Here is a 27,374-nt window from a genome sequence, read left to right as displayed (position 1 = left end):
CTCCTTTTTTTAAAATTAGGCATCGGGTGGAGCTTCTCCATTAGTCCAGGATCTGTGCTGTGTTGCAGACTTGATTCAAAAGGGGAGTGAACACTTTGGCCCATTCCTCCTGGGCACAGTTAAATATGCTTGCTGAAAGCAATTGGGGCTTGGAGTTCTGTCATTTTCAAACGTTTTAAATATTTGCGGACCTGGGCCGGTGTGACCTGGGCTTGAGTTTCCCAAGGCATGGAATCTTTTGTCCCCCAGCTAAAAGCTTCGCTAATGCCTGAAGGCAAACTACTGTATTGTGTTTTGACGTGTCGCACCTCGGATTCTTCTGGGACCACGAAAATTTGTTGATGTAGTTCTAGAAGTTGGCCAGGTTTTTCACTTGTAACATTTGATCTATTTTTAGCTTTCATTTTCCTGAGTGTGCTTCTTTGCTTCCCAAGTAGTTTTTTGTGCGATTTGCATAAGTTGACAATGTTTTTAGCGAAGAGTGCAGTGGTATTTAGTTTATGAGCACAGATTGCCCTCCTTACTGCTCTTTTTGCAATGACAATGCCCCTGCTGAATGGCTTTCGAGCAGGTTCTTGGTGTGCTGCTGTAAGGCACCAGGTCCCACCAGGTAGTCTCGTAGCTTCGTTATTAAATCGTCCCATCTGCGATAAGATTTCCCTAGGGGGATTGTTAAATTCCAAGTTTAAGTCTTCCAGCCACTTGCCCACCTAGGGGGTGCCTGATGCTCGCCATTTGATTCTCCTGACTAGTGTGTGAGCTTCAGAGTGTGAAGATTGCCCCACTTCTCTGATGCTGGAACCGTTGGGGCATGTAGCTCGAGTGTTCTAGTCAGGGGATTGTGGCTGCTTTCAGTGCAATCAGGGATCTCCAGTTTAACCAGGTGGTACCCCAATAGAGTCGACAGGAAGTAGTAGTCTCTGGTTGAGATACCTTTGAATGTAGTGGGGAATTGAGAGTGGGGATCCTGTAACTGAAAGATTTGTTCAGCTGAACATGTATTTTAGTTAGACAGTAGAGTATTCATAGTTTCCTTTTTTTTATGAGCGGAGTTGTAGGTGCTACAAAGTCCCCCGATGTTGAAGTCTCCCACAAACCTAGGTTTCCAGTGTGGCGAATTCTAGCAGGAGGTCTTTCAGACTATCATAAAGGTGTTTGGTGGCAGACAGTTTAAGTTGTGATAGCAATTTATTAGAAGTAGGTGAAGTCTTTTGTGTTGGTAGAGCACCCGGAAAGTAGAGCTACTTGCCAGGCTGGGAAATTACAGTTATGGGGTACAGCCTTAATCTTGCAGAAGTGTTTGATAAATATTGAGAGGCCCCCTGATAGACGCCCAAAATGATTTCTGCGTTTAGCTGTTTGAAAAGCATGTAATAGCTAAATAAAACTGATGGATTTAGAGGCAGTCTCATGTAGAGAGATAATATTGATTTTGTTCAAATAGGTCAGCACAGGTTGACCTGAGCCCCGTCCTGGTCCGGGAAGTGATTGTGAGTTTGAAGCATGTCTGTGAAGGGTAAACGTGGGGTCGACCTTGGGGGTTCCAGTTAGGAGCAGATCTCTGTGGTCCCTTGGTGGGGGTTGCCCGACAGGCACCACTTGTTGGTATTGTTGTGCAACTCACCAGTCGTTGGTTGTTGGCGCATGAGACTTTGATGGTATTTTCGACTTTTGAAGTACTAGGTAGCCAGTCGTGGGTGGTTCCCCAAGTCCACCTCAGCACGGTCTTGTGAGGCCTTGCTTTGGCCTTCTGTAGCAGCATGTGCAGATGTTTCTGCGGGTGAGGTGTCAGAAGCTTGATGCCCCAGCCCTCGGAGGTTCTTGCTTCACCAAGTAGGCAATCCTTTAAGATCATTCTTGGCCATGTGGTAGTGGTGGAGTCAGAAGTCCCTTTGTCAGGAATTAGAGCAAATTTCACAGATGTTAAGTTGGAGGAGGTTATCTCCGGCAAGGGAGTCTTTAAATAGGCGCAGTAAATTGTTCCTGTTGAGGATGTTGTGCAAACCCTTAAGGGTGTAGTGCGGAATGAAAACCAGTTCTTGCCGTTCCAGGGTGCTTGGGCTAGGAGGCTCGCCTGGTCCTAAAGATAGGAGTTGTGGGACCGGCAGAGGTTGGGGGAGTTGGGGTCTGATATCTAATGGGAAACAGTTCTACCCGATCTGTCTTTGGCAGTCATGCACCAGGGCTTGAAATTTCGCTAATAGGGTTGGTTGGGGCATATCAGTTGTGTTCAAGTGGCTTCCCGCCGGAGCGTAGTAATTGGACGATAGCAAATTAACCCAGGGGGCGTTTTGAATGCTGCTAGGAGGAATCGGGGTGTCAGAACCAGGAGCCCCGTTGTTTGATACTATGTGTGGGGTCTCTGTGTTAGTATTGTTGTTTGTTTTTAGGTGCCATTGCTGTGGCAGGGAAACCGCTGAAGCCTGTGAATTGGTGTCTGGTTTAATGGGCTCGTTGGTCCTTTGTGTGGGCTGTGGATGCTGTAAATTGATTGTATGGTAAACTTGCCATGGAGATGAATGTAGGAGGTTCTGCAGCCCTATGTTCCAGGGCAGGTGCGTTGAGGGCCTCTTGCTAAATTAAAAATTTTTTTGAGGAGGAGGTATTTTTTTGGGCAGTAACTCCTTTGTAATCTGTGCCCTCTGTCTTTGATTTCAGATTCAAGCTGAAGTTTGGGAAATGCTTTGGAGACCCCTGTTCCTGGTCTGACTTCTTGGTGACCCCTGACCCTAAGAACCAGGATCTCAATTTTTCGAGACATTGCTTTTTAGACTGTTTTTTTGTTTCTTTTTTCGCTTCTAGGGGACGTTGGTTTTGTTCGGGGGCGGGGGATTAGGGGGTCCCTTTTTGGAGCTTGTTAGTCTTCCTTCATTAGGCTTCGGGCAGTGGGACTGCTGCTGCGATTGTGAGTCAGTGTTTCTGCGCCTATGTTTCCTGGGAAGATGCTTCTGGCTGGCGGGGTACGTTCACTTTTTTGTAGCAGGGTCAGGCTCCTTATTTGGGGTGGGAGTGGCTCCCCTAGGAAATGCTAGAGTGGCACTGTTTTTATTGATAGGCGTCGAAGCAGAAGATATCCTCTTGTTGTGGGTTTTTTGTGGGATTCCTGGCCCGGTAAGTGTTGTTCTTGACGCAGAAGATGAGCGAGCTTAGTCATACTGGAAGAGACAAAAGTTTGTTGAGCAATGGGGAGCATGGGCATATTTTATTGGCTTTCGATTGTCCCAGTGCATTTCTCCATGGAGGTAAACCTGGAGCCCAGATTAGCTAAGGTTGTGGCCATAGTTTGGATTAGGTCAATCTGGAGTTCCATCTTCTGTGATTGCCATAGAAGTGCGCTGGTGATGGTATCTTGCTTAATGTGTAGAGAGGTCAGTGAAACTGAGGAGAGGCTCAAAGAGCCTAAGATGAGACTTCCATATCTGCTTGTGCCATTCTGCTGGGGCTAATACGGAGCTTCCTGCAAAGTCCCAGTGTTTGGGTGAGTGAGGCTTCGATGCTGGCTTGCAATGTGGCTAAGAACTTATCAGATAGATTCATTAGCTCTGGGGTGTTTACCCTCCTTTTCCTCTGTCTGGGTGTAAGTTGACTAGGGTAAGTTGCTGTCTAGATGAGGGTCCCTTCAGTCTCTTCTGGGGACTTTAAGGAGAAAAGGGGCTGATTGCATGTGTGTGCACCTGGGCTATTGCTGATGTTAACAAGCATAACTTTTGTCTGCTTGTTGTGATTTTCAACGACCCTCCCAAGCAGGGAGAAAAATTGCCTCTTTTAATGCCTAGGGTTCCTGTTACGTTGTCCTGGATCAGAGTTCGTTTTTCAGGGGTGGTATGAGGCTGTTGAGGAGCCTCGGGATACCCCAAAACAGCCTGTTGGTTTGAATGGGGCAAGGCGTGTCGAGTGATGGCCCTGGCTGGAGGTCTATATGAGGAGCTTGTGGCCTTGTCTGGTGCCAGTAGGTTTGATTGGGGTGGGGAGGGTGAATGTGGGCTTCCCTGAAGTGCGACCTTGCCGAAATATTCAGTGGTCAGCCCCTGTGATGACTGAACTTCTTGGTCACCTGGCGTGGAGAGAGGATGGATGGAGTGTGTGTCTCCAGCCCTGACGGTATGACAGCTGGAGAGAGGTCTACTCACAGAATGGTGCCCTTCCTCTGAGGCGGTATTTTTCTTTTGGGTGAGATAGGTAACGGCGCTGATGCAGCCCCTGGGGTCCCTGCGGAGGTTTAAGAGGGAGTGACTGGGTTTACGTGCACACCAGTGCTGGTGCTGCGGAGCAACGGTGCTGGGCTTCCAGGATAGACTGTCCCTCTGGGTTTCCTGCCTTGTCTCCCTGGTTGCTCCTGTTCCTCCTAGGCCTTCTGCCTCTGATGGATGGGACCACTCGAGGTCTCCCAGGGCTGGTTGGAGATGCTTAGAGCTGGGGCAGCCAGTCCGGCGGGTGGACAGGGCCGGAACTGCTTGTGGTGAGGTGAAGTGTGTGGAGTGGTGTGTGCCCAGGCTCCCCTAAGTGGGTGTCAACTGGTTGCCTGCGCCGCACCACCAGGCCGTTCAGCACTTAGCCGCACCTGCAGCCTCCTTGCGTCCCCGAAAGGAGTGCACACCAGGGTCTGCCGTTTATCGAATTCCTGCGGGTGCAGGAGACTGGCCCTGGAATCCGCTAGATGCAGTTGTCAGGTCTGTCAGTTTTTGCTGCCTCAATGCAGCAGGGGCTGTGTGGCAGGGCTTAGAGAAACGCTATGGCAGGCGATAAGGCATGGGCGCGATGGTGCTGCAGTGATAAGATGAGGCGAAGAGAAGGGAAGCGACCGCGGGCAGCAAGGGGGCCCACCCGGCCGCTAATAAGCCACACCAGCCTAATGCTGGCTGCTTCTGTTTGTGGCGGGTTGTCACCCCAGAAGCCTGGCCTGGCTGTCTACCATCACGCTCTGGTGCTGGTGTCTGGCATCCACCATTGACTGTGGCAGCAGGTTAGATGTTATTTGACGGTTAGGCGGTCGGGGTGGTGAGTCGTTATGCCCGTCCCATGCCGACCAGGGTCAGACCCTTTCTCTCCTGCTTTCTCGGCTCAAAGGTACAGACCCGCACCGGCTCTCCCCGCTTGTGCTCTCGGCTCCTGAAGTCAACCAAACTTTGGAAAATAGACTGACTCCTTATACTGTGCAGTGTCTCTCAAGGGTACCAACATGTGGGTGAAGTATAAGCACCTTACTTAGTAGTGGTTCCCTAATACTTTCTCTGTTAAAAACATGGTCACCAATAGACAGCGCCATCAAGCCGAACCTAAAAATTTTGTTTACTTTGTGGTAGAACTAGTTCCCTTACAGAGATGGAAGGATTTGGAGAGGAAAAGAAACCACAGGTAGAGGAGGTGGGAAAGGATGCAAAGGAGGTGGGAAAGGATGCAAAGGAGGTGGGAAGGTAAGGAAAGGGAGGGGTCAAGGGAGGCACTAATGTACAAGTTACTTACCTTCGGAAACAATATATCTGTAAGAAACAGTAGTTCGTATTAGATTCCTTACCTTAGAATATCCCCAGGCGTCAGACTGGACCCGGAACGTTTGCGTAGCAGTACCCTTGCGCGTCGGCAGGCGTCGTCTGCGGCTCCGTGTCAGTCGTCGGCGCCGTGATGACGTCGGAGCGCTTAGATGCTGCCCTCGCGCACTGATGTCAGATCTTATACACAGCTTTTCCGCACCAGAAACGCAGATCGATGATAAAAACCAACACTGGTGCCATGAAACTAGGGCCCTGAAAGGGGATGACCTTAACCCTAAATATCCGTTCGCAGAACGGGGAGGATGGGTGAGTCGGTAAGGTATCTAATACTAACTACTGTTTCTTACAGATATATCGTTACCGAAGGTAAGTAACTTGTGCATCTGAAAGAAACAGGTTAGTATTAGATTCTTTACCTTAGAATAGATACCCCAGCAATATCAACCCCGGTGGTGGGTCTGCGAACCAATAATCACACCAGTAAGTCCAGGAGGACGGAACGGCCAAAGAAGCCATCCCTCCGGACTTGGCTGTCCAGGCAGTAGTATCTTGCGAACGTGTGCTGCAAGGCCCACGTAGCTGCCTGACAGATGTCCTGCAAGGGGACTCCCCGACCCAGGGCAGTAGTAGCCGCCATGGCCCGAGTGGAATGGGCCCTCAGCCCAACAGGAGGCTCCTTCTTAGCCAAAGAGTAGCATGCCTTGATGCACAAGACGACCCACAGAGAGATGGTCAGTTTGTACACCGCCAGTCCCTCCTTAGCGCTCATGTAACCAACAAAGAGTTGGTCACCCACCCGGAACTGGCGTGTGCGATCCAGATAGAATGAGAGCGCACGTTTTGGGTCTAGACGGTGGAGCCGCTCTTCCCTTTTAGAGGGATGCGGAGGCGGAAAGAAGGTGGGCAAAGTGATGGACTGCCCGATGTGGAAGGCTGTGACTACCTTGGGCAGGAAAGAGGGTCTTGTCCGCAACACAACTTTGTCCGGATGGACAGAAAGGAAAGGGGGTTTAGAGGAAAGAGCCTGGAGCTCACTCACTCTCCTGGCAGAGGTGATGGCAACCAGGAAAGCAGTCTTAAGCGTAAGAAGACAGAGAGGACAGATATGAAGTGGCTCAAAAGGAGCGCACATCAGGTAGGTCAGATCAAGGTTCAAGTCCCACTGAGGCATCACGAAAGGAACAGGGGGGAACATATGAGTGATGCCCTTCAAGAACCTACTTACAATCGGGGAGTTTAACAAAGAAGGCTGATCAGGTAGCCTCAAGAAAGCAGAAAGGGCAGAAAGGTAGCCCTTGATGGTGCCCAGAGCAGAGCCGTTCTGGGCAAGAGAAAGAAGGAAGAGGAGAACCTCAGAAAGAGGGGCAGAGAGTGGATCCACAGCCTTTGCTGTGCACCATGCCACAAATCTGTTCCACCTGCAGGCATATACCGACTTTGTGGAGGGACACCTGGCTGTCAGAATCACATTACAAACTTCAGGAGGCAAGTCAAATGGCCTCAACTGTCGCCGCTCAATCTCCAAGCATGGAGGTGGAGACTGGACAGGTTTGGGTGGAGGACCGTCCCCTGCTGCTGCGACAGAAGGTCCTCCTGAAGAGGCAGACTAATCGGGGGATCGACAGACATGCCGAGTAGCTCAGGTTACCAGTATCTTCGTGCCCAGTCCGGAGTCACCAGAATGACTTGGGCCTGGTCGCGCCTGATCTTCTTCAGCACTCTGGGCAGAAGTGGTATAGGCGGAAAGACGTACAACAGACAGCAGCTCCACTCGCGACGAAAGCATCTCCGAGCGAGTGCCGCCTTGGAAATTCCAACGCGCAGAACTGATGACATTGCGCGTTCTCTTCTGTGGCGAATAGATCTAATCAAGGCTCTCCCCACTGCTGAAAGAGGCCTTGCACCAAGTCAGAGTTCAGACGCCATTCGTGATCCATCATGCACCGACGGCTGAGTTTGTCCGCCCTGGCATTCAGGGAACCTGCCAGGTGTTGAACCACCAGGGTCACGCCCTGATGTTCCAGCCACTGCCAGAGGTGCAGAGACTCCTGGCATAGGGTCCACAACCCCACACCACCCTGTTTGTTGGAGTACCACATGGCGGTGGTGTTGTCCGTGAACACCTGCACTACACTCCCCCGGACTGAGGGGAGGAATGCCTTCAGTGCAAGCCGGATCGCCCGCAGCTCCAGAAGGTTGATATGGAGCCGGGACTCCGCCGGAGACCAGAGGCCTCTGATCTCCGCCTCCCCCATGTGGCCCCCCCAGCCCTGGAGGGACGCGTCCGCCAAAACTACTTGCTCCGGTTGGGGTAGGGAAGAGGGATCTGCCGCTGACCCAATCGCTGTCCTTGAGCCACCACTGCAACTGTCTTGCAGTGCACTCCGAGATCAAGACATGGTCGGACAAGTTGCCCTGATGCTGGGCCCACAAACTTCAGGTCCCACTGCAGAGCCCACATCCGCCACCTGGTGTAATGCACCAGAAGGATGCAGGAGGCCATCAGCCCCAGAAGCCGCAGAGTCAACCTGACCGAGACTCGGGATAACGGCTGAAAGATCGGAATCAGAGCCTGAATATCCCGAACCCGCTGTTCGGGAGGATAAACCCGAAACTGCGCCGAGTCGAGAACAGCTCCGATGAAGAGGAGCTTCTGAGAGGGGCACAGGTGTGACTTCGGCACATTGATGGAAAACCCCAGCAGGTGCAGGAGATCTGCCGTAGTTTGGAGGTGGCTGACGACGGTCTGGGGCGAGCCCGCCTTCAACAACCAGTCGTCGAGGTAGGTGAAGACCGAAACCCCTAACATGCGCAGATGAGCTGCGACTACCGCCATCACTTTCGTGAACACCCGTGGGGCGCTGGTAAGGCCGAAGGGGAGCACGGTAAACTGAAAGTGCTCATGGCCTACTGTGAACCGCAGGTAGCGCCGGCAGGACGGGGATGTGGAAATAAGCGTCCAGCAAGTCCAACGCTACCATCCAGTCTCACGGGTCCAGGGCAGCTAAGACCCGAGACAAAGTCAGCATCTTGAATTTTCTCCTTCCGGAGGAAGCCGTTGACGTTCCGCAGGTCCAAGATAGGGCGTAGGCCCCCTTTGCCCTTCTTGGGTACCAGAAAACAGTGGGAGTAACAACCACACCCTACTTCTGGCCCAGGAACGCGCTTGATGGCCCCCTTGGCCAAGAGGGCCGTAACTTCCTCCTGTAGAAGTATCAAGTGATTCCCCCGACACGCGGTGGTACTGCGGTGGCATGGTAGGAGGGGTCGCCTCGACGGGGAGTGAGTAGCCCCTTCGGACGATTTGCAGCACCCACTTGTCCGATGTGACAGTGCGCCAGTGGTGGTGGTGATGGCGAACCCTGCCCCCCACTGGCGTCACATGGGCCTGAAAGCTCGGACTAGGAGGGTTTTGAGGCGGATGCTGCAGGGGCAGGTGTGGACTGGCCTCACCGTTGTCTCAGACCGCCGCCATGGCCGTCTCCACGTCCGCCACCGCGCTGGATGGGGCGCCCCTTCCTTGGCCACGAAAGGAGCGAAAGGCGACCGTTTGCTGGCGTGGGGCCGAGAGGCCCAAGGAGTTGGCCGTAGCCCTGGAGTCCTTAAAACGCTCAAGCGCATGGTCTGCCTTGTCGCCAAAGAGGCGACGGCCATCAAACGGCATGTCCATAAGAGTATTTTGGACATCTGCCGAAAAGTTGGCGGACCTCAACCAGGCATGGCGTCGAATCGCCACCGTCGTTGCCATCGCTCTGCCCAGGGAGTCCAGGGAGTCCGTGGTATCCCATCCACACCGGATGGAATACCGCGCTGCATCTAGACCCTCCGCAAGGGCTTGGGCGAGTTTACTCCGGACCCCCTCCGGACTTTGTAGCAGCACGTCCGCGAACGTGTTCCATAGAGAGTGGGTGTAACGGTCCAAGAGGCACGCGGTGTTGACTGACCGCAACCCCAAACTAATTAAGGAGAACATCTTTTTACCATACTGTTCAGACCTCTTGGATTCCCCATCGGGGGTGCAGACGGGAATGCGGTCTGGGAGTTGGAGGCCTTGATGACCAGGCTCTCGGGGGTGGGGGGGGTGGACAGGAAGCAAGGGTCGCCAGGAACCGGCGCCTGGCCACTTTCATATCTACAGGCGAACCTGTAGCGGGCTGGACCAAGTGCCCAGAAGAACGTCCGACAAGGCCTCATTAAACGGCAGCAGAGGCTCAGCCGAGCTTGCCTGCGGTTTAAGGACCTCAATGAGGAGGTTAGTCCTCACGGCCGCAACGGGTAGCTCAAGGCCCAAGGCCTTGGCAGCCCGCGTCAGCACCACACTATAGGCAGCCCCCTCCTCCGTAGCCACGGTAGGAGGGGAGACAAAACCAGTGTCGGGCGAAGTGTCCAGACCACTGGCATCCCCAAGCTCACCTGTCCAGTCCTGAGTAGACTGGCACTCACGTGCCAGAGGGTCCTCGGATCCCTCCCAATCCCCCTCGTCATCCATCACTTGGTACTCCGGTGTAAAGGATGGGGCCGGGTCATAGAAATAAAAATCTCCAAGCGGAGTCTAATACAGCGCCGAGCGGCGCCGCTCGGACGTCGGCCCCGAATCAAGGGTGCGATTGGAGACGGCGTCGTCCTGGGACGGCACCGGAGGCGACACCCTGGGGGCCGGCGAGGTCGCATGGTCGACCGGCGACAGCCCGGATCCGGTCCAGCGGGACCCTGCGACGTCAGGACTGAAGTCGCAGACGGCACAGGGGCCGAAGCACCCGACGGCACCGGGGCAGAAGCACCCGGCCCGCATGGGGACCCAGTCGGGCCGTTTGGCCCGAAGGCACCGCGGAACCCGACGGAGGAGTGAGTGATCTCATGGGCGAGAGGAACGCCTCGATTTCCTCCGGCGTCGCGTCCTGCCCAGGGACCGGCGGGTATGGAGCAGACCGTGACGCCTGTGGCTCCGGCGGAGTCGCTGGGGCAGAGTCGCCCGAAACCCCGGTCACGTCATGCGAGCGTTCGGGGTTGGGGGGGGGGGGGGGGGTCAGAAGAGCGATGACGCCCTCTTCGACTTCTTGTGCCTCTTACCTGAGGACTTCGAGCCCGAAGACTGGTGACGACTCGCGGAGCTATGATGACTCCGACCCCGCGACCGGTCCCTCGACCTCCTCGCAGACCGGGACCTCGAGCGGCGCGGGGCCGACTGCCGGAGCTCGAGTCGCTTGCGGGACCGCTCCCGTCTAGCGTTGGAGCAGGACTTGTCGTCGTGGTGGTCGGGGCCCAGACAGTGAAGGCACCGGCGATTGGGGTCGGTAACCGACATCAGTCGGTTGCAGTCGACGCAGGGTTTGAAACCGGGCATCCCTACCGGCACCGTCGAGTCGATAGACTTCGAGAAAAATTATCAAAAGGGATCGAAATAGTTAGTCAAAAATTGACTAGGGTACTACTTTTTCCAGATCGGCGCTTGCTGGCGCGGAAGAAAGAATAACTGACATCAGCGCGCAAGGGCGGCGTCTAAGTACTCCGACGTCATCACGGCGGCAACGGACCCGCAGAAGACGCCTGCCGACGCGCAAGGGTACTGCTACGCAAAAGTTTCCGGATCCAGTCTGACGCCTGGGGATATTCTACGGTAAGGAATCTTATACTAACCTGTTTCTTTCAGATGTTCGTTCTTAGCTTGTAGTTCTGACATTTGCATGTGTGAGAAAAACGGCAATTATAAGGTGGGGTTTTGGTAACTGTGAAAACTCGTAAGAAAGAAGGCAAAATTCTGCTACATATTAGCACCTTTTCATACTAGATATAAATGTTGCTAGGTGCAGTTTTGTTCGCAAATGTTTTGACATTAGCCTAAAATGATACTCTGGGGCAACACTTATACACGCACTATCGCCTCTTTCTGACTACAATAAGGATCACAAAGACGACGAGGGGAAGTCATTTGATTTCACACTGACTTTCGTTTTTTGAAACGATAATTTTTAAATCTCTTGGACACTGCACCTTATTTCTCGGTGGGACTTCCGCGGTTCGGTGGTTCGTTAAAATGACGCCGTTTACATGCACGATATGGGTGTGAATGTACGAACATTTGTGATTACGATTATTTTCGCCTGTTTACAAGTTAGCCATCCCATTTCTAGTAGTGTGCATTTTTGAAGTACTTATTGCAAGACGAAGCCTCTTGGCTCTTGCCTTTGATTGTGACACCTGCGGTTGTAACTTGTATTAAGCGGTACTGTAAACGGGTTATCATCTACCTTTCGCATGACCTAACTGAATACCCCAATGTTTAGTAGTGTTTTTAACACGATAATGTCTGTTGACCTTAAAAATAAGCATTGTTGTACATGACATGAAGCACTAGGTAGCAGTCTCATGATAATTAGACATTGATCGATGGACCCCAGATATCAGTCGCATATGGCTCATACATGGGGTAGTCTCTTTCTTTATTCGAATCTAAGACAGGTTACCATAACACCAGACCAAGACCAATAATTAATTTTCAAACAGAAAATCGACCTAGTGTCAAGACTTTTTGTGCTCAATTTTACGTTTGGCTGCTAGGTACATACTCTGCTTTGATTGTGACAAGGAGTTTTTAACAGTTTGCTCGGTTTCTCGGTTTTTACCTCAAATTGGATTGCTTTCTGGCATATAATACACAGTTATGATTATACATATATATGTCTTTTCCACAAACTGGTGTTGTTGGATTTTTGTATCCCACAGAGCGGGGCCTCTAAAAATAACTTGAGCTGGTGCCGAGAGAGGTGAGGCTTATCCCTTGAGAAGCAATGGTAAGCTTTTTTTTGGAATTTCTCGCCAATTTTTGCTAGGTTTGATGACGTTGGAAAGCTAGGAGATACAGAGATATTGAATGTTCATTTATTATTTTTCCTAGATGCAGTAATACATCATGCTTTTATCGAGGAGAAGAATACTGACAACAGAATCTGTACTGTATGTATGATTCTTCGTGTTTTTGCAGTGACAACGTTTTGTTTAGGTCCTGAAGAAAGCCAGGGAGAATTATCCTAATGGCAGAAACATATTGACACTTGAAACAGTGAACTGTTTCCTCTCTTTTCACCTTCACACTGTTTTTAGCAGGAAAATACACTAGAGATTGTTAGGAAAAGTACTAGAAAGGGTAATATCTCATCTCTGTTTATCCTTTTTAAATCACATCTTTTTCACCGTTCTTGCACTGCATTCTAGAATTATCCTAATTACAAATACAAAAAGTAATAGTTCTTCTGCATTTATCTTTCCTTTTGTGAGAACCGCACAGAAGGACACAACTTATTCTCCCTGTTCCCCTCTGTGAACAAAGAGGAAGGGAGAAAGTTGTTTGGAATCCCAGATGATGACACTGGGAACAGGATTGTGTATTGATGGGACACCAGCCACCCTTAGGTGGTTCTTGAGCACATTTTCTCTGTTTCTCTCTGCTTTCCTTGCTCTACCTTTTACATATCAGCACTTCGGGCTGTTAGTGCCTCTATACTTGGTTTTCGAGGTACGGTTTTCAGGTCCACGAATTATATTACATTTTGTGATTACTGGAACTAGGGGGATTGAATCCGTATTGGACTTTAGGCAATCCCTGAGACCCCTTTTTTGTATATTAGGCACTAATGGGGTGCCAGAGAAGAAGGGGAAGGAAGCCAGAAGCAGATTAGGTAGAAAGGTGGCCACAGGCAGTTGGGTAGGGGTGAAAAGTTGTGAATATAGGAAGGAATGGCAAGACAGTGTGGCCAAAAGGGACAGGGAGGAGGGGAAGTCACGTGCAGGTGGGGAAAGCAAGTGCAGGCAGCGAGGCGGTGAAGAAGCATGAAGATAGGGAGGAAAGAAGGGTAAAACACTGGTAGAAAAGACAAAACAACAAAAAAGAGCTGCATGACCTAAATACTCTAATCATTGTAAAAACCTGCATAAACAGTCAAGGAATGGAAATCTGCAAACAAATTAAATGTTGAATATTGGTACATAAGTAAGTCAGTAAGCGTTTGTACACCTAATGACTCACCATTGGATAAAATGAAAATGATAGAACACTTACTTTGTCAGAATCTTTTCCAGAACAATTAACACTGACAACACTACTGTTTGCTCGCAGCCACTGGAATTCTTTCAACATCTGTGCCCCTTTAGGCCCATGTTCATAAGGAAGATAAAACAAGTCAGCAAGCAACTGTAGATCCTCCAGAGTCACTATCTCCGCTTTGTAGAGAGGCTTCTCGTTTGGACCAGGCACAAATGTTTCTTTGTTAATTTGCTCATCAGTCTGCATAGGTGCAATGTCACTCCCAGAGTCATCTTGCATCGATGTTTCAGGGGACTTTGACTCAGATATGCTCTCTTTATCAGTATCCATTGGTTTCAACTCTTCAGATGATTTGGATTCCAGAGTCTCAGTTAATGTACGATTAAGGGTCTTGTCCCCATCTTCCTGTTTTTCTACAACCATGTCCATTGGTTCTTCATCTAACTGCTTTTTCTCTTCTTCCTTAGAAGGTAAGAGAGGATCCACTGTCCCTGAAGCTCCTTGGCTCATAATTGGCTGCTGATAAACTGTTGTCACAGTGGTTGCTGCATTTAAGGTTGGTGGAGAGACTATGGCTGCGCCACAGGAAACACGAGTCTTAGCTCCACTGTGGGCTACTTGCCTACCTGTTTAACAAAGAGAAACTATTAGTTATTATGTTAAGTAAATCAATAGGCTCAAGATAGTGAGATTGCAGACCACTTAGTGGAACTTGTGGCTATTTTTGAGTGAACTGTTTAAGGCTGTAAACCAAGACCAGAGATAGAGATCGAAGAAGTTTCCTCTTACCATCAAGAATGATTGCCCAGACTCTCCTCTATGCAAGAATAAACGTTATGTTTTGCATGAGAGAGAGAGAGAGAGAATGTGTGTGTATATATATATATATACATATATACATACATACATACATATATACACACACACACACATATACATACACACAAATTATATATACATATCAATAAGAGATGATTCATAAAAAAAACAAGGTTCAAATGAAGTAATGCTTGGTTAGAACATTAACAGGTTCAAAAAAACTTTGGAAATTGATTTTAAAACTCCCAGCTAAAGCACAGCTGTGGTTAAAAATTAAAACAAAAAAGCGTAAGTCTGCAAAACTGTTTTTAGACAGAAAATGCAAAAGCAAATGAAAAAAAATTAAAAGGATACCAAATGCACACTATGTATACACAATACAAAAACATTAAAATCCTACTGACAAGGAAAAACGCAAAATGACAGTAATATATATTAAAAATAGTACTTCTACGCAAAAGAAAAGAACGTATTTGGAGGAAGGTGGATCTGTATATACTATAACCAAAGTAAGGTTTAGTGTGTACAGAGTCCAGTGGAACCCCAAAGGTAGGCAGAGGTAAAAGTAGATAATACATTCGGGCAAGAAATGATTTCACACAATCAAAGACTGATCTCAGACCACTTTGTTTGTATAAAAATATTATTTAGTTGCATTTTATTTTCTTAAACCAAGCAAGGCCTGGTACAGGTATGTATAAAAATACTTTGCAAGATTTATGTAGTGAATTACAATGGAATGCAGGTTAATTACAGTTGGTTGATTTACAGGCAAGTCACCAGTCAAAGTAACTTTTCAGTCACTTTGTAGATTACTGTGTATGTTACTTCTTGGATTACTTTTTAAGTTACTTTTGCTAATCAGTCTGATATGCCTAGATATCACACCAGGATTTTTCACAGAAAAGCAGTCAATGCAGTACTATGGGAGAAAGCAGTGTTAGTGGTTTATCGGCAAATACTTAGGTTTTGGAGTTGGTATTCTAGGGTTCAGAGTGCTGAGCTCCAATGTTATCCAAAGGGGGAATAGGGGGCCTCCGGTTGGTGGCTGCTCACGAGCAAGACACAAGGTGGAGGGAGCAAAGCTCCTGGACTTAAACTCAGGCCAAAGGGGGATCTGGATTAGGACCAAAGGTGCACCCACAGCGACACTAGGGCGGCCGGGTGCAGGTTTGGCGTCTGGTGCCCTGTTACTTTCAACAGGGATTCTCTGGTTTGCAAAAGTACTGCAGTCTCGGGGACGAAGGCCTTCTGGAGGTGACCACCACTTGGAGAGATAAGGTGGAATGCGGAGGGTTGCCTGGACACTCTCGGTTGAGCCACTCAAGGCAGTGGGGTGTCGGGTGCAGGGCCGTCTTTTGGCATCGGTTTTCTTACCAGCTCCTGGTCGCGGTCGGTGGGGACCCTGCGGATTGAGGCTGCAAGCGCCGGCTGGAGGCTTGGGGCAGGTCAGAGGTTGCTGGATCTCAGATAAGGATGGTCAAGGAGACCTCTTCGGGGTGTTGGGCCACTCAAACACGGGCCATGGGCGTCGGGTGCAGACTGATGGATCCGGCTGGACCCAGAGTCTGTGGGTGAGTAAATCCGGTGCTCAATGGGACACAAAGTCTGGTTTGGAAAGGCAGGGCAGGTCCGCCAGGTTTTTGGGGGCTGCTAGATGCAGGACACAGCAGGGTTTTGCTGTGGTCGGTCAAAGTCGGGACAGGCCGGTTGGGATGGGGCCAAGTCCGTTGGTGTCCTTTTCTTCAGCACAGCTCTTCGGTCTTTCTTGTTCTGGTTTCTTCTTGTCTGAGGAGGCAAGGTCCAGGATTGCCCCAAAATACTAAACTTAGGGGCGTTACAGGTAGGTACAAGTTGGGACCAATGGGTCCCTTCCATGGAGTGGGTACATATCCTATTATGCCACCCTCCAGTGGGAGGGGGGCATAAGCCTCACTCTGGTTGGCTGGGTCTCCCCATCTTCAAGATGGTGGGGACAGAGTTGTACTTCAGCTCGCCTCCCCAACCTGAGGGGTAGGGTTGGCAAAGGTGGGCATCCCTCTCCTCCTAACTTGCTTTTCCTGCCGATTCTCCCACCCAAATTGGTGGTCAGAACCAGTGGGGGCCAGCTGCTGGGAGCAGCAAATGGCTGGGGTAGCTCACAAAGGCGACAAGCCTTTGAAGCTTCCCCTTCATGGACCCTCGTCCCAGGATGTTTGTTTTAGGACCCAGAGAGTGGCTAGCTCTCGACTCAGGTGTCCATAAAGTTTTTTGGTGGTGGCAGCTAGCAAGCAGCCACTCAGCCAAGACACTAGCGCCTACTGTAGATTTTAACCTTACCCCTTCCTAACAATAAAACATTATATACAGAAATGGAGGTGATTTTACCTTCATTTGTTTTCCACAAATTTTCATGTATTAATCACGGCTGTCACTAACCAGATGGTCTCTCTTCAGGTGGAGTAAAACAGACCGCCTGGAGAACAGGAAATTCAGGCGGAAAAGGACCCATTGATGAAACCACTCGCCTAACTACTTAAAGAAGAGAACCAAGATATACAGCTACTAACAAGTTAGAGTGAATGAGGGCCTTTGAACACTTTCAATAGACTGGCAACGTAAGACATTTGATTAATTCCCTTTTGATCTTTATCAACACGTATGGAAGCTGAATGAATCTCATCTTCTCTCCCCATTCACGAGTTATTTTTAGCCTGGCAGATGTGCCACAGCAATATCTATTCTGTGAGAAATGGCCAAGTTCCACAACAACGGAGTGTCTTCTGAAAAGATCTTGAACCGTGTCCCTCCCTGCTTAGCTATGTAGAACATTGATGTTGGGTTGTCTGTTGGGATTAGGACCGACTGACTTGCAAATCTGGGGAGGAACGCATTCACTTTGATGTGAAGCTGTTTCTTTGCATCGGACCAAAGGCCTCTAGGAGAAAGCTTTTACAGGTGAGCTTCTCATTCCTCCATGGACGCATAGTGGTGAGTAATAACCTCTCGATTATCTTCAGAAAAGAAAGACCTGCATTCAAGTTTTCTGGAATTCTCCACCAGAAGAGAGCTTGTTTCAAGTGCCTTGGGACACGGACCATATCTTCCTGTGATCTTTGCACCTGCTCCCATTGCAAATCTTGGTGAACTGGTCTCTCCACGAATCCTGGAAAACTGAATGAGACCTATACATGATGAAATCATACCCATCAATATTATATTGCCTCATATTGATTGATTGATTGCTTTCCAGCAATAGTCTGACATCGTCAAACTTTCACACTTTCTGCCGATGGAAGGGATTTCCCCAACTGAGTGTTGAGTATTGCTGCAAGAAATTGGTTCTTTGTTTGTGTACCAACGATGATTTCTCCCTGTTCAAAGTGAGACCTTATCTCCAGAGAGACTGATGCAAGCATTTGTGGAAGGTTTTTCTTTCCCCTAGATAGTCCTTTGACTAACCAGTCGTCCAGGTATGGGTACAAAATACCACTCCCACAGAAGGGGGCCCCTGGGACTGGTAGCTGGCAGAGGGAGCAGGGGAATAAGGCTACTGACAAGAACAAGAGAACACGACCCTCTGCCCCAATATAACTTTAACAGGTGCTAGTAAGTCACCAATAAGAAAAACATGGTCCTACAAATTCAGTGTTCTCCCAAATGTAATACATACACATGAATTAGAATAAGACAATTTTTATTAATATTATTTAGTATGTAGAATGCATTACATGAAAGCCAATATCAAAAAGTCATATGTCACACACCCACTCATACTATTTATCTAATACACAGCCACATACTCGCACAACCTCAAACATCCCAACATAAAACAGTGCAGGGTCCATAAGGTCACAACATGCTTCTCGCATGATATCAAACAGTCTTCCCCAGAAAGTGTACACAAAATTTTCAATATAAAAGACCGCACAGATGTACAGAATATACCATTTTTCACTTTTCATGAAATTTAATTAAATTTCTTTTCCACGGGCCATGCTGGGTTGTGGATTTTCCTCTTCCAAGATGGCACACACTGCTTCTCACCTTTACCGATTAAGCAGCACCCTTCTCTCCGAGTCGCACACAGGGAGCAGGACTTTCTTTGTTTCTCCCTGCTCCACCTGGACCCGGCTCTTAGGCGTTTTTTGGTGTATTTAAATCCCCACTCGGACACACCTCTAATATCCCTCTACCACCAGTCTCTACTGGGGCGAGGACGTACACACCGTCCCAGACCCCGACGAATGCTAGCAGAATGAGGGAATAGCCACATGTAAGCCCGCAATCAATGTCTGCATTTTTAGCATCTGAGACCTTAGTTTACAATGTCCTAGTTTTGTTCTAACTACATTGTGGTTATTTCGATGCACTTTGTGATACCGCAGACTTGGGGACCCCAGGTTTTTATCCAACATATTTTCACTTCCGGCTTTACAGATTAGCGGGATCCTGCTTGATCGCTTTTTGGATATAAAGGTTGCCTAGATTTATTTCTGTCACTTTATAACGTGCATCTACGTGCAGTTTTGGAATATTTAGATTTTATGGGCCATCTACAGAGCTTGATCCGTTCATAGGCATATTCTCCACTCTAAACTCCTATATATCGCTGCTTCTGCAATTGTGCTCCCCGCGCCATTGATTATCAGGATATTTATCCGTTAACGAGTACTTCCCTGATTCAGGGCCTCCCCACTGAGGTCCTTTCCTTTTAGTTTACCTCTCACCCTTCACAAAGACTTTTTCCTTGTCTTTTTATTCTGTTGTCCAGTTTATATCCTTGGGTAAAAGTTAAAGGTATTCCTTTGTTTGCAGACCTCCCATCATTTGACCAGACCTGGCCTCAGAGCCATCTGCCTTTCTGCGATTGTAGATATTTTCCCCCAAACGTCCATGGCACTCGATTCCTTGTGCCGTACAAAGCGATATCAAATCAGTTTGCAAGTCTGGATATAGTGACATTACACAGTTTTCATATTCTTTCACTTATGAGATAATTTTGAGTGCTGTATAGAACTCAACTAGTGTGCGTTATTTTCGTTGGTTACAAAAACGTTTGTATATAATTCCTGATTTATTTTGCATTGTCATTGTACACAGCCGTAGATTATCCTCTAGGTCTATGGTTGGGTCTGGTTGCCATGGAAACAATGGGAGAATCTTCAACACGTATTTAAGTTGTAAATGGCAGAGCACTTTATGCAGTGAACAAGGCGGTCTTGCCGCCGAAACGCGTCTGACCTTTGTTGGAATAAATTGCTTTCTGTGCCAAATATCTCAGTCAGTGCCTGTTTGTTTACCCTGTCAGGATGAATGAATGAAAATATATATATATATATATATATATATATATATATATATATATATATATATATATATATATATATATATATATATATATATATCAGAATGAAATGAATCTGTAGCACTAAAGCAGATCGCAAAATATGCCAAGCAGAAGCATTTCAAAGATTCTTACAGAGAGGATACAACAGTAAGGACTTAGTTACAGCTCTATCTAAGGCCAACACTAATGAGTCGCCACCAGTTATAACTAGTCAAACTGAGTCGGCAACAATAACTGCCAATCCAGCTGATCAAAACACGGTAAGACTCAACCACATTCAGTGATCAGGAATATCAAGTAAGGAAGATCATACTTAACAATTGGCATATTGTCAAAACTGACTTGACTCTTGCGCACATTCTTGCAGACTCTTCCTCCATCACATTCAGAAGTGCTCCCTCGATGAGACACCTTAGTGAGAACTAGTCCTGAGGTCATGACGACACCCACCACCAGGCTATTGCTAAGAACAGGTTTTTACAAATGCAATACTTGCAGAGCTTGCAAATTCGGTATTAACAAACAAGAATATACTGATGCATTTGATCCAGAACCTGTTAAAATCAAGGGCCGGTACACATGCCGCACAGATTTCTCGGTTTGCCTACTCGAATGTATCGGTCATCTTTAATACATGGGGAGCACCAAGTTGCAGGTATTTAACCACATCCTGCAACATTTGCGTGCCATCGTCAACACGGACCACAACTACCCTTTTGCCCGACATTTTAATCTGGTACCCAACTATAACTTAAAAGATCTCACCTATTTTGTTATTGATTCTGTCCCTAAGCTACCCAGAGGGGGAAACAGAGAAAGGAGGCTGCGCCAGTTAGTCACATTACATCTTGACACTTGATACCAAGATACCCAATGGGTTAAATACGGGTGAAGACTTGCACATTTTTTTGTAAAAGGTTCTTTATCTATTGCAAGTATTCACCCAGAGATCGTTGTATTAACCTGTTTTGATTGGCCGTGATCACAGTCCTCCTATACTGTATTGAAATGGAAGAATGAAGCGTGTATATATTTTATCCAGGGGGCTTCTTTTATCAGACTATTGCGACCTTGTTATCTACCCCTGTTTTAGCCAATAATTCTGATTTTAACTGGTTTTACATTATTTTAGAAGCTTGGTTTTTAGTTGGATGTTATGGAGGCTATTGGATATCATCTATATTGGTTGTATACATATACATATTTATATTTTATTCATGTTTATATTGATGGTACTCATGCTTCACCAACTGTTTAATATGCTGCTACCACCCGGCACTTTATCTGCGCATTTGAACACCTTCTCAGTGCTGGATTTAACTGTGCACTCCTTCCTACAAAATATGCTGCCATCACTTGGCACTTTATCAGCGTATTTGCACACCTTCTCGATGCTGGATTTAACCCTAGACTCCTTATTAGTAGTTTTTGTATATATATATATATATGTATATATATACACATATATACACACACATACATATATATGAACAACGGTGTAACTAGGCTTAGTTGCACAAGCATTATATTATGATTGCCCGTTCTTAGCATCTCCCACTTGGTGTTTAGTTATACTCCGCAAACTATGATATGATATAGATTTGCAGCCTATACATTCACAGGTAAAGAAGTAACCAGTTGCCCCCAACCGGTCTCATTGAAGCTATGATGTTAAAATAGCTATTTCTTATGTGTCATGCACAGCACTTTACTCTGCATTTGCACTTTTTTTTCATGCACCCACTACTCCTTATGGTTGGTCTTGCATGGATTACAATTTCTGCAATAACTATGAGGTTATGAATCTTCTGCAAATTGTGTCCTATTTAATATTGGCCCCTTGGCTTTACGACAAGGACTTTAATTACACTGAATTGTATTATGTGTGCCCACCATTTTATGCATTTCATTGTACTTACGCGTATATTTTTTAAATGCTCAGTGGCGACTGATTGTATGTTTACCATGTCTATTATCATTAGAGGAGTGGTCATTTGTATAGCACTATTTAAGAAACACCAGTATGTGACCAGTCGAAACGAGTCATGCAGTGGAGATCCTCTGAACAATAAAGCACTCATCTCACTGAAGCTGCTTGTGGTCCGTACTTGATTTTCCATCCCAAATTGAAATAAATTGCATGAAAAGTGAAAAATTGATTATTCCTTCTGTACATCTGTGCGGTCTTTATGATATTGGACATTTTGTGTACACTTTCTGGGGATTACTTTTTGATATCATGCGAGAAGAATTGTTGTGACCTTATGGACCATGCACTGTCTTATGTTGGGATGTTTGAGTATGTGGCTGCGTGATAGATAGAATGAGTAGGTGTGTGACTTATGATGTATATTACCATTATTGACTTTTTGATATTGACTTTCCTGTCTTCGTGCATTCTACGCACTAAATAATATTAAGAAAAATATATGTATTTTTCTAATTCATGTGTTTATAGTAAATTTGGGAGAACACCGAGTTTGTATTACCATGTTTTTTTTATTGGCGAGTTACCAGCACCTTTTCAAATTATATTGGGGCAGAGGGTCGTGTTCTCACGTTCTTTTCCGTAGTCAAGGTATGGAAACACCTGGTGCCCTTCTCTCCTATGAAAATCAGCAACTGGAGTGATACATTTGGTAAATATTCTTGGTGCCGATTTGAGGCCAGAAGGGAGCGTCTCGAATTGGTAGTGCTGACCTACTTCTGACAATGTTATGTTAAAACTTTTTAATACCGCGCACATACACCAATTGGTTTCTTGGCGCCCAGGACCATGGAATAGGACACAGGGAGTGTAGGCGACTAGCCGTGAGCAAGACGGAACAAGTGGGTTTTCAGAGATTTACGGAAAGTGGGGTAATCAGGAGTGAGCCGAATTGGGAGGGGAAGGGAGTTCCAAGTGGATGGGGCAAGGAAAGAGAAGCCAGCACCACCGTGCTTCTTGCGTCTGAACCTGGGAATGACCAACAGGTTGTGGGCAGAGGATCTAAGGTGTCGGGGGGGAACATAAAGGTGTAGGCAACAAGAAATAAAAGCGGGAGCAGAGACAAAAATAGATTTGAAAATAGTGCAACCAAGTTTGAAGATGCATCGTTGCGCAACCGGGAGCCAGTGCAGGGTTTTTAACAACGGGGTGACATGTTGATGTTTGGGTTGCTGGAAAATTAGTCTGGCTGCCTGGTTTTGCACCAGTTGAAGCCGTTGAAGATGGTATGCTGGAATCCCCACGTATAGACAGTTGGCATAGTCTAAACGTGAGGTAACCAGGGCCAAGATGACAAGAATAAGAGCCTCTGGAGATAGGTACCTTCGGATCTTCCCGATCCTGCGAAGATGGAAGAAGCAGGCCGAGGTAACAGCATTAATGTGCGGCTGCATCGAGAGGTCACTGGAGATGATAACACCTAGGCTCTTCACGGAGTCAACTGGGCAGGGGGGGGGGCCGAGGGAAGGGGGCCAGAAGTTGGGAGTCCAAGGGTGTGAGGGCCCGCCGATCAGGACCAGCTCTGTCTTGCTAGGATTGAGCTTCAGCTGGCTGAAGTTCATCCACTCATAGATGGAGAGCATGGTGGTTTGGAAATTAGAGCAAGAGAGAGGAGAAGAGTCAATAGGAAAGATAAGAAAGATATCAAAGACAATCAAAGGAACTTCCTGTGTTTTGGATGTATGGGTATGATGAAGTAAGCATCTCAAAGGTCGAAAAATCCCCTTCCTCTATCATCATGAAGACCTCTTACAGAGAAAGAATCTGAAATGACTTTCTTTAGAATCTTGTTCAGCTCTCGGATATCCAATTTAGCCTCTATGAACTGGTCTTCTTTTTATTAGGAAGAACGTGGAATAGAAACTTTGATTCCTTTGGAATTTAGGAACACTTTCTATGGCTCCCTTGGAAAGCAGCATAAAAGCACAAGTTACTTACCTTCGGTAACAATATATCTGTAAGAAACATTAGTAGTGATATATTCCTTACCTTAGAATTACCCCCAAGAGTCAGACTGGATCCGGAAAGTTTTCGTCAGCAGTAACCCTGCGCGACACTAGGCGTCGGCGTGCGGCTCCGCGTGCGCCATTGGCGTAGTCGCCGAGATGATGTCGCTGGAGCTACATAGACGCGCCCACACGCACTGACTTTAGTTCCGTACAAATCCTTCTGCGCAGAAACGCTGAGCCATGCAAGAAACTAACCACTGGTGCCATGAAACTAGGGTCCTGAAAGGGATGTCCCTAACCCTAGAAATCAGTTCGCAGATGTGTGGGGCTGTCAGGAATCTATCACTACTAATGTTTCTTACAGATATATCGTTACCGAAGGTAAGTAACTTGTGCATCTGAAAGAAACATGCAGGGATAGATCCCTTACCTTAGAATAGATACCCCAGCAATACCAACCCAGGTGGTGGGTCTGCGAACCAAGATCACACCAGGAAGTCCTGGAGAACAGGACGGCCAAAGAAGCAGTCTTTCAGGACTTGGCTGTCCCGGTAGTAATGTTTGGTAAACGTGTGCAACGAGGTCCACGTAGCTGCCTGACCGATGTCATGCAAGTGAACTGCCAGTCCCAAAGCAGTAGTGGCTGCCGTCGCCCTGGTAGAATGGGCGCGTAGCCCCACCAGCGGCTCCTTTTTAGCCAAAGAATAACAAGCCGTAATGCGCAGACCGACCCACCAAGAGATGATCCGCTTGTGCACAGCACAACCTTTCTTGGCATCCACGTAGCCAACAAAGAGCTGGTCTTCCACCTGGAACTGTTGTGTGCAGTTGAGGTAGAATGAGAGTGCACGTTTTGGGTCCAGCCGGTCAAGTCAAGTCATATAATTTGTATAGCGCACTACATACCCAGAGGGTTTCAAGGCGCTTAGGAAGGGGAGGAGGATTATTTGTCAAATATCCACGTTTTAAGCTGCTTTCTGAACGCTAGGTGGTTCTGTGTGAGGCGAAGGTAAGCGGGGAGTGAGTTCCATGTTTTAGCAGCCAGGTATGAAAAGGATCTGCCTCCCATGGTGGTCTTGTTGATGCGAGGTACAGTGGCGAGGGCTTGGCTGGAAGAACGTAGTTGGCGGGAGGGGGTGTAGAAGGACAGTCGAGAGTTGAGGCAGTCTGGTCCGATGTCGTAGAGTGATTTGTGTGCGTGGGTAAGCAGTCGGAAAGTGATCCTCTTATTGACGGGAAGCCAGTGGAGGTCTTTAAGGTGACCAGAGATGTGTTCGTTGCGTGGGATGTCTAATATGATCCTGGCTGAGGCGTTTTGGATTCGTTGGAGTTTCTTCTGGAGTTTAGCGGTGGTACCTGCGTAGAGGGTGTTTCCGTAGTCCAGTCGGCTTGTGACCAGAGCGTGGGTGACTGTTTTCCTTGTTTCGGAGGGGATCCAGCGGAATGTTTTTCTGAGCATGCGAAGAATGTTGAAGCAGGAAGAGGATACGGCGCTGACTTGTCTGTTCATTGAGAGTGAGGAGTCCAGGATGACGCCAAGGTTCCGTGCGTGGTCTGTCGGGATGGGTGCTTTTCCGAGGGCTTCCGGCCACCAGGAGTCGTCCCAAGCAGAGGGGGATGTACCTAAGATGAGGACTTCAGTTTTGTCTGAGTTCAGTTTCAGACGGCTTTGTTTCATCCATTCGGCGACTTTTTTCATTCCTTCGTGTAGGTTAGTTTTGGCGGTGCCGGGGTCATTGGTGAGAGAAAGGATCAGTTGAGTGTCATCCGCGTAAGAGATGATGTTGAGGTTGTGTTGGCGGGCGATGGCCGCGAGGGGGCTCATGTATACGTTGAAGAGGGTGGGACTGAGTGAGGATCCTTGAGGTACGCCGCAGATGACTTCAGAGGCCTCGGACTTGAATGGAGGAAGGCGGACTCTCTGGGTTCTTCCGGTGAGGAACGAGATGATCCATTCGAGTGCTTTTCCTTGGATTCCGATGTTATTGAGGCGTTGTAGAAGGGTGCTGTGGCAGACTGTGTCGAATGCTGCAGAGAGGTCGAGGAGGATGAGGGCGACTGTGTCTCCATTGTCCAGTAGAGTTCGAATGTCGTCTGTTGCTGCGATGAGGGCGGTCTCAGTGCTGTGTTTGGCTCGGAAGCCAGATTGTGAGGGGTCGAGGGATTTGTTGGCTTCGAGGAAGGCGGCGAGCTGGTTGTTGACGGCTTTCTCGATGACTTTGGCCGTGAATGGAAGAAGCGAGATGGGGCGGTAATTTTTTAGTTCGGTGGGGTCCGCTGTTGGTTTTTTCAGAAGGGCGGTGAGTTCAGCGTGTTTCCAGTCTTCTGGGAAGGTAGCGGAGTTGAAGGAGCAGTTGATGACGTCTCGGAGGTGAGGTGCTATGACGGAGTCTGCTTTGTTGAAGATGTGGTGAGGGCATGGGTCTGTGGGGGATCCAGAGTGGATGGAATTCATCAGGCGGATGGTGTCCTCAGTGGAGATTGGGTTCCAGGCGTCGAGGGTGTTTACGGGGGGAAGATGGTCAGCAGATGGTAGGGTGGGTTGGTTTCCGGGTTGGTTGTCAAAGCTGTTGTGGATGTCTGCAATCTTGTTGTGGAAAAAAGAGGCTAGGGAGTCGCAGAGGGTTTGAGAGGGGGTGATGTCGTTGGAGTTGGCCGAGGGGTTGGAAAATTCCTTGACGATGTTGAAAAGTTCCTTGCTGTTGTGGGCGTTGTTGTCAAGTCGATCCTTGAATGCTGTTTTCTTGGCTTTTCGGATCAGTTGGTGGTGAGTGCGGGTGGCGCTTTTGTGCTGGTGGTTGGGTCTTTTTTCCAGGCTTTTTCAAGGGAGCGGCAGAGTTTCTTGGATTTCTTAAGATCATCGTTGAACCATGAGGCCTTCTTGCTGCCAGGTTTGCTTTGACGTTTTTTCAGTGGTGCTAAGGTGTCGGCGGTGTTGGATAGCCATAGGGTGAGGTTGGCGGCGGCTTCGTTGGCGTTAGAGGAGAGGGCTGGGGAGTTTCGAAGGAGCGATGCGGAGATTTGGTCCGTGGTGATTTTGTTCCAGTTTCTTTGCAGGGTAGGTTGGGAGTGGTTGATGGGTTTCGGCTTGTTGTAGGTGAAGTGGACGCAGCTGTGGTCAGTCCAGAGGAGATCCGTAGTGTGGCTGAAGGAGACATGATTGCTGGAAGTGAAGATGGGGTCGAGTGTGTGACCTGCGATGTGGGTGGGGGAAGTGACTAGTTGTTGAAGTCCGAGGTTGGCGAGGTTGTCCACGAGGGTGGCGGTGTTGTGGTCGTTTATCTTTTCAAGGTGAAAGTTGAGGTCTCCCAGAAGAATATAGTCTTTGGAGGGGAGCGCGTGTGGAGAGATGAAGTCCGTGATGTCTTCACTGAATTTTGCGCGGGGTCCTGGTGGTCTGTAGAGGAGAGTGCCTCTGAGTGTGGTTTTGGGGTCGATGTGGATCTGGAAGTGAAGGTGTTCGGAGTTGGCGAGGTTGGCGTCAGAGCTGGTTGAGATGCGGATTGATTTCTTATGGACGATAGCGATTCCTCCTCCTGTGTGGCTGGTACGGTCTTTGCGAGTGATCTTATAGTCTTCAGGGATGGCAATGGTGATGTCTGGAGCGGAGGAAGCATTCATCCATGTTTCCGTAAGGAAGGCGACGTCTGGAGAGAAGGTGTCTAGTAGGTTCCATAGGTCAATGGCGTGCCTGTGCACCGATCGGGTGTTGAGAAGGATGCATTGTAGGTGGTTGGGGTCGGGGATCTGTGGTGTA

At 48.2% G+C, this 27,374-nt stretch overlaps 1 protein-coding gene across 2 annotated transcripts in view; it reads right to left on the bottom strand.

Annotated features, from left to right (window-relative positions):
- OGA (O-GlcNAcase) overlaps window positions 1-27,374 on the bottom strand; it is a 548,350-nt gene that overhangs the window by 255,840 nt on the left and 265,136 nt on the right. For both annotated transcript variants that reach the window (XM_086922657.1, XM_086922658.1), the window contains exon 9: window positions 13,549-14,159. In XM_086922657.1, coding sequence (XP_086778783.1) covers window positions 13,549-14,159 — 611 coding nt within the window. The remainder of the gene's footprint in view (window positions 1-13,548; window positions 14,160-27,374) is intronic.

The sequence above is a fragment of the Lissotriton vulgaris genome, chromosome 5 (genome assembly GCF_964263255.1).
Source record: "Lissotriton vulgaris chromosome 5, aLisVul1.2, whole genome shotgun sequence".
In the NCBI taxonomy this organism is placed as follows: Eukaryota; Metazoa; Chordata; class Amphibia; order Caudata; family Salamandridae; genus Lissotriton; species Lissotriton vulgaris.
This window is presented reverse-complemented; position numbering and strand designations above follow the sequence as displayed.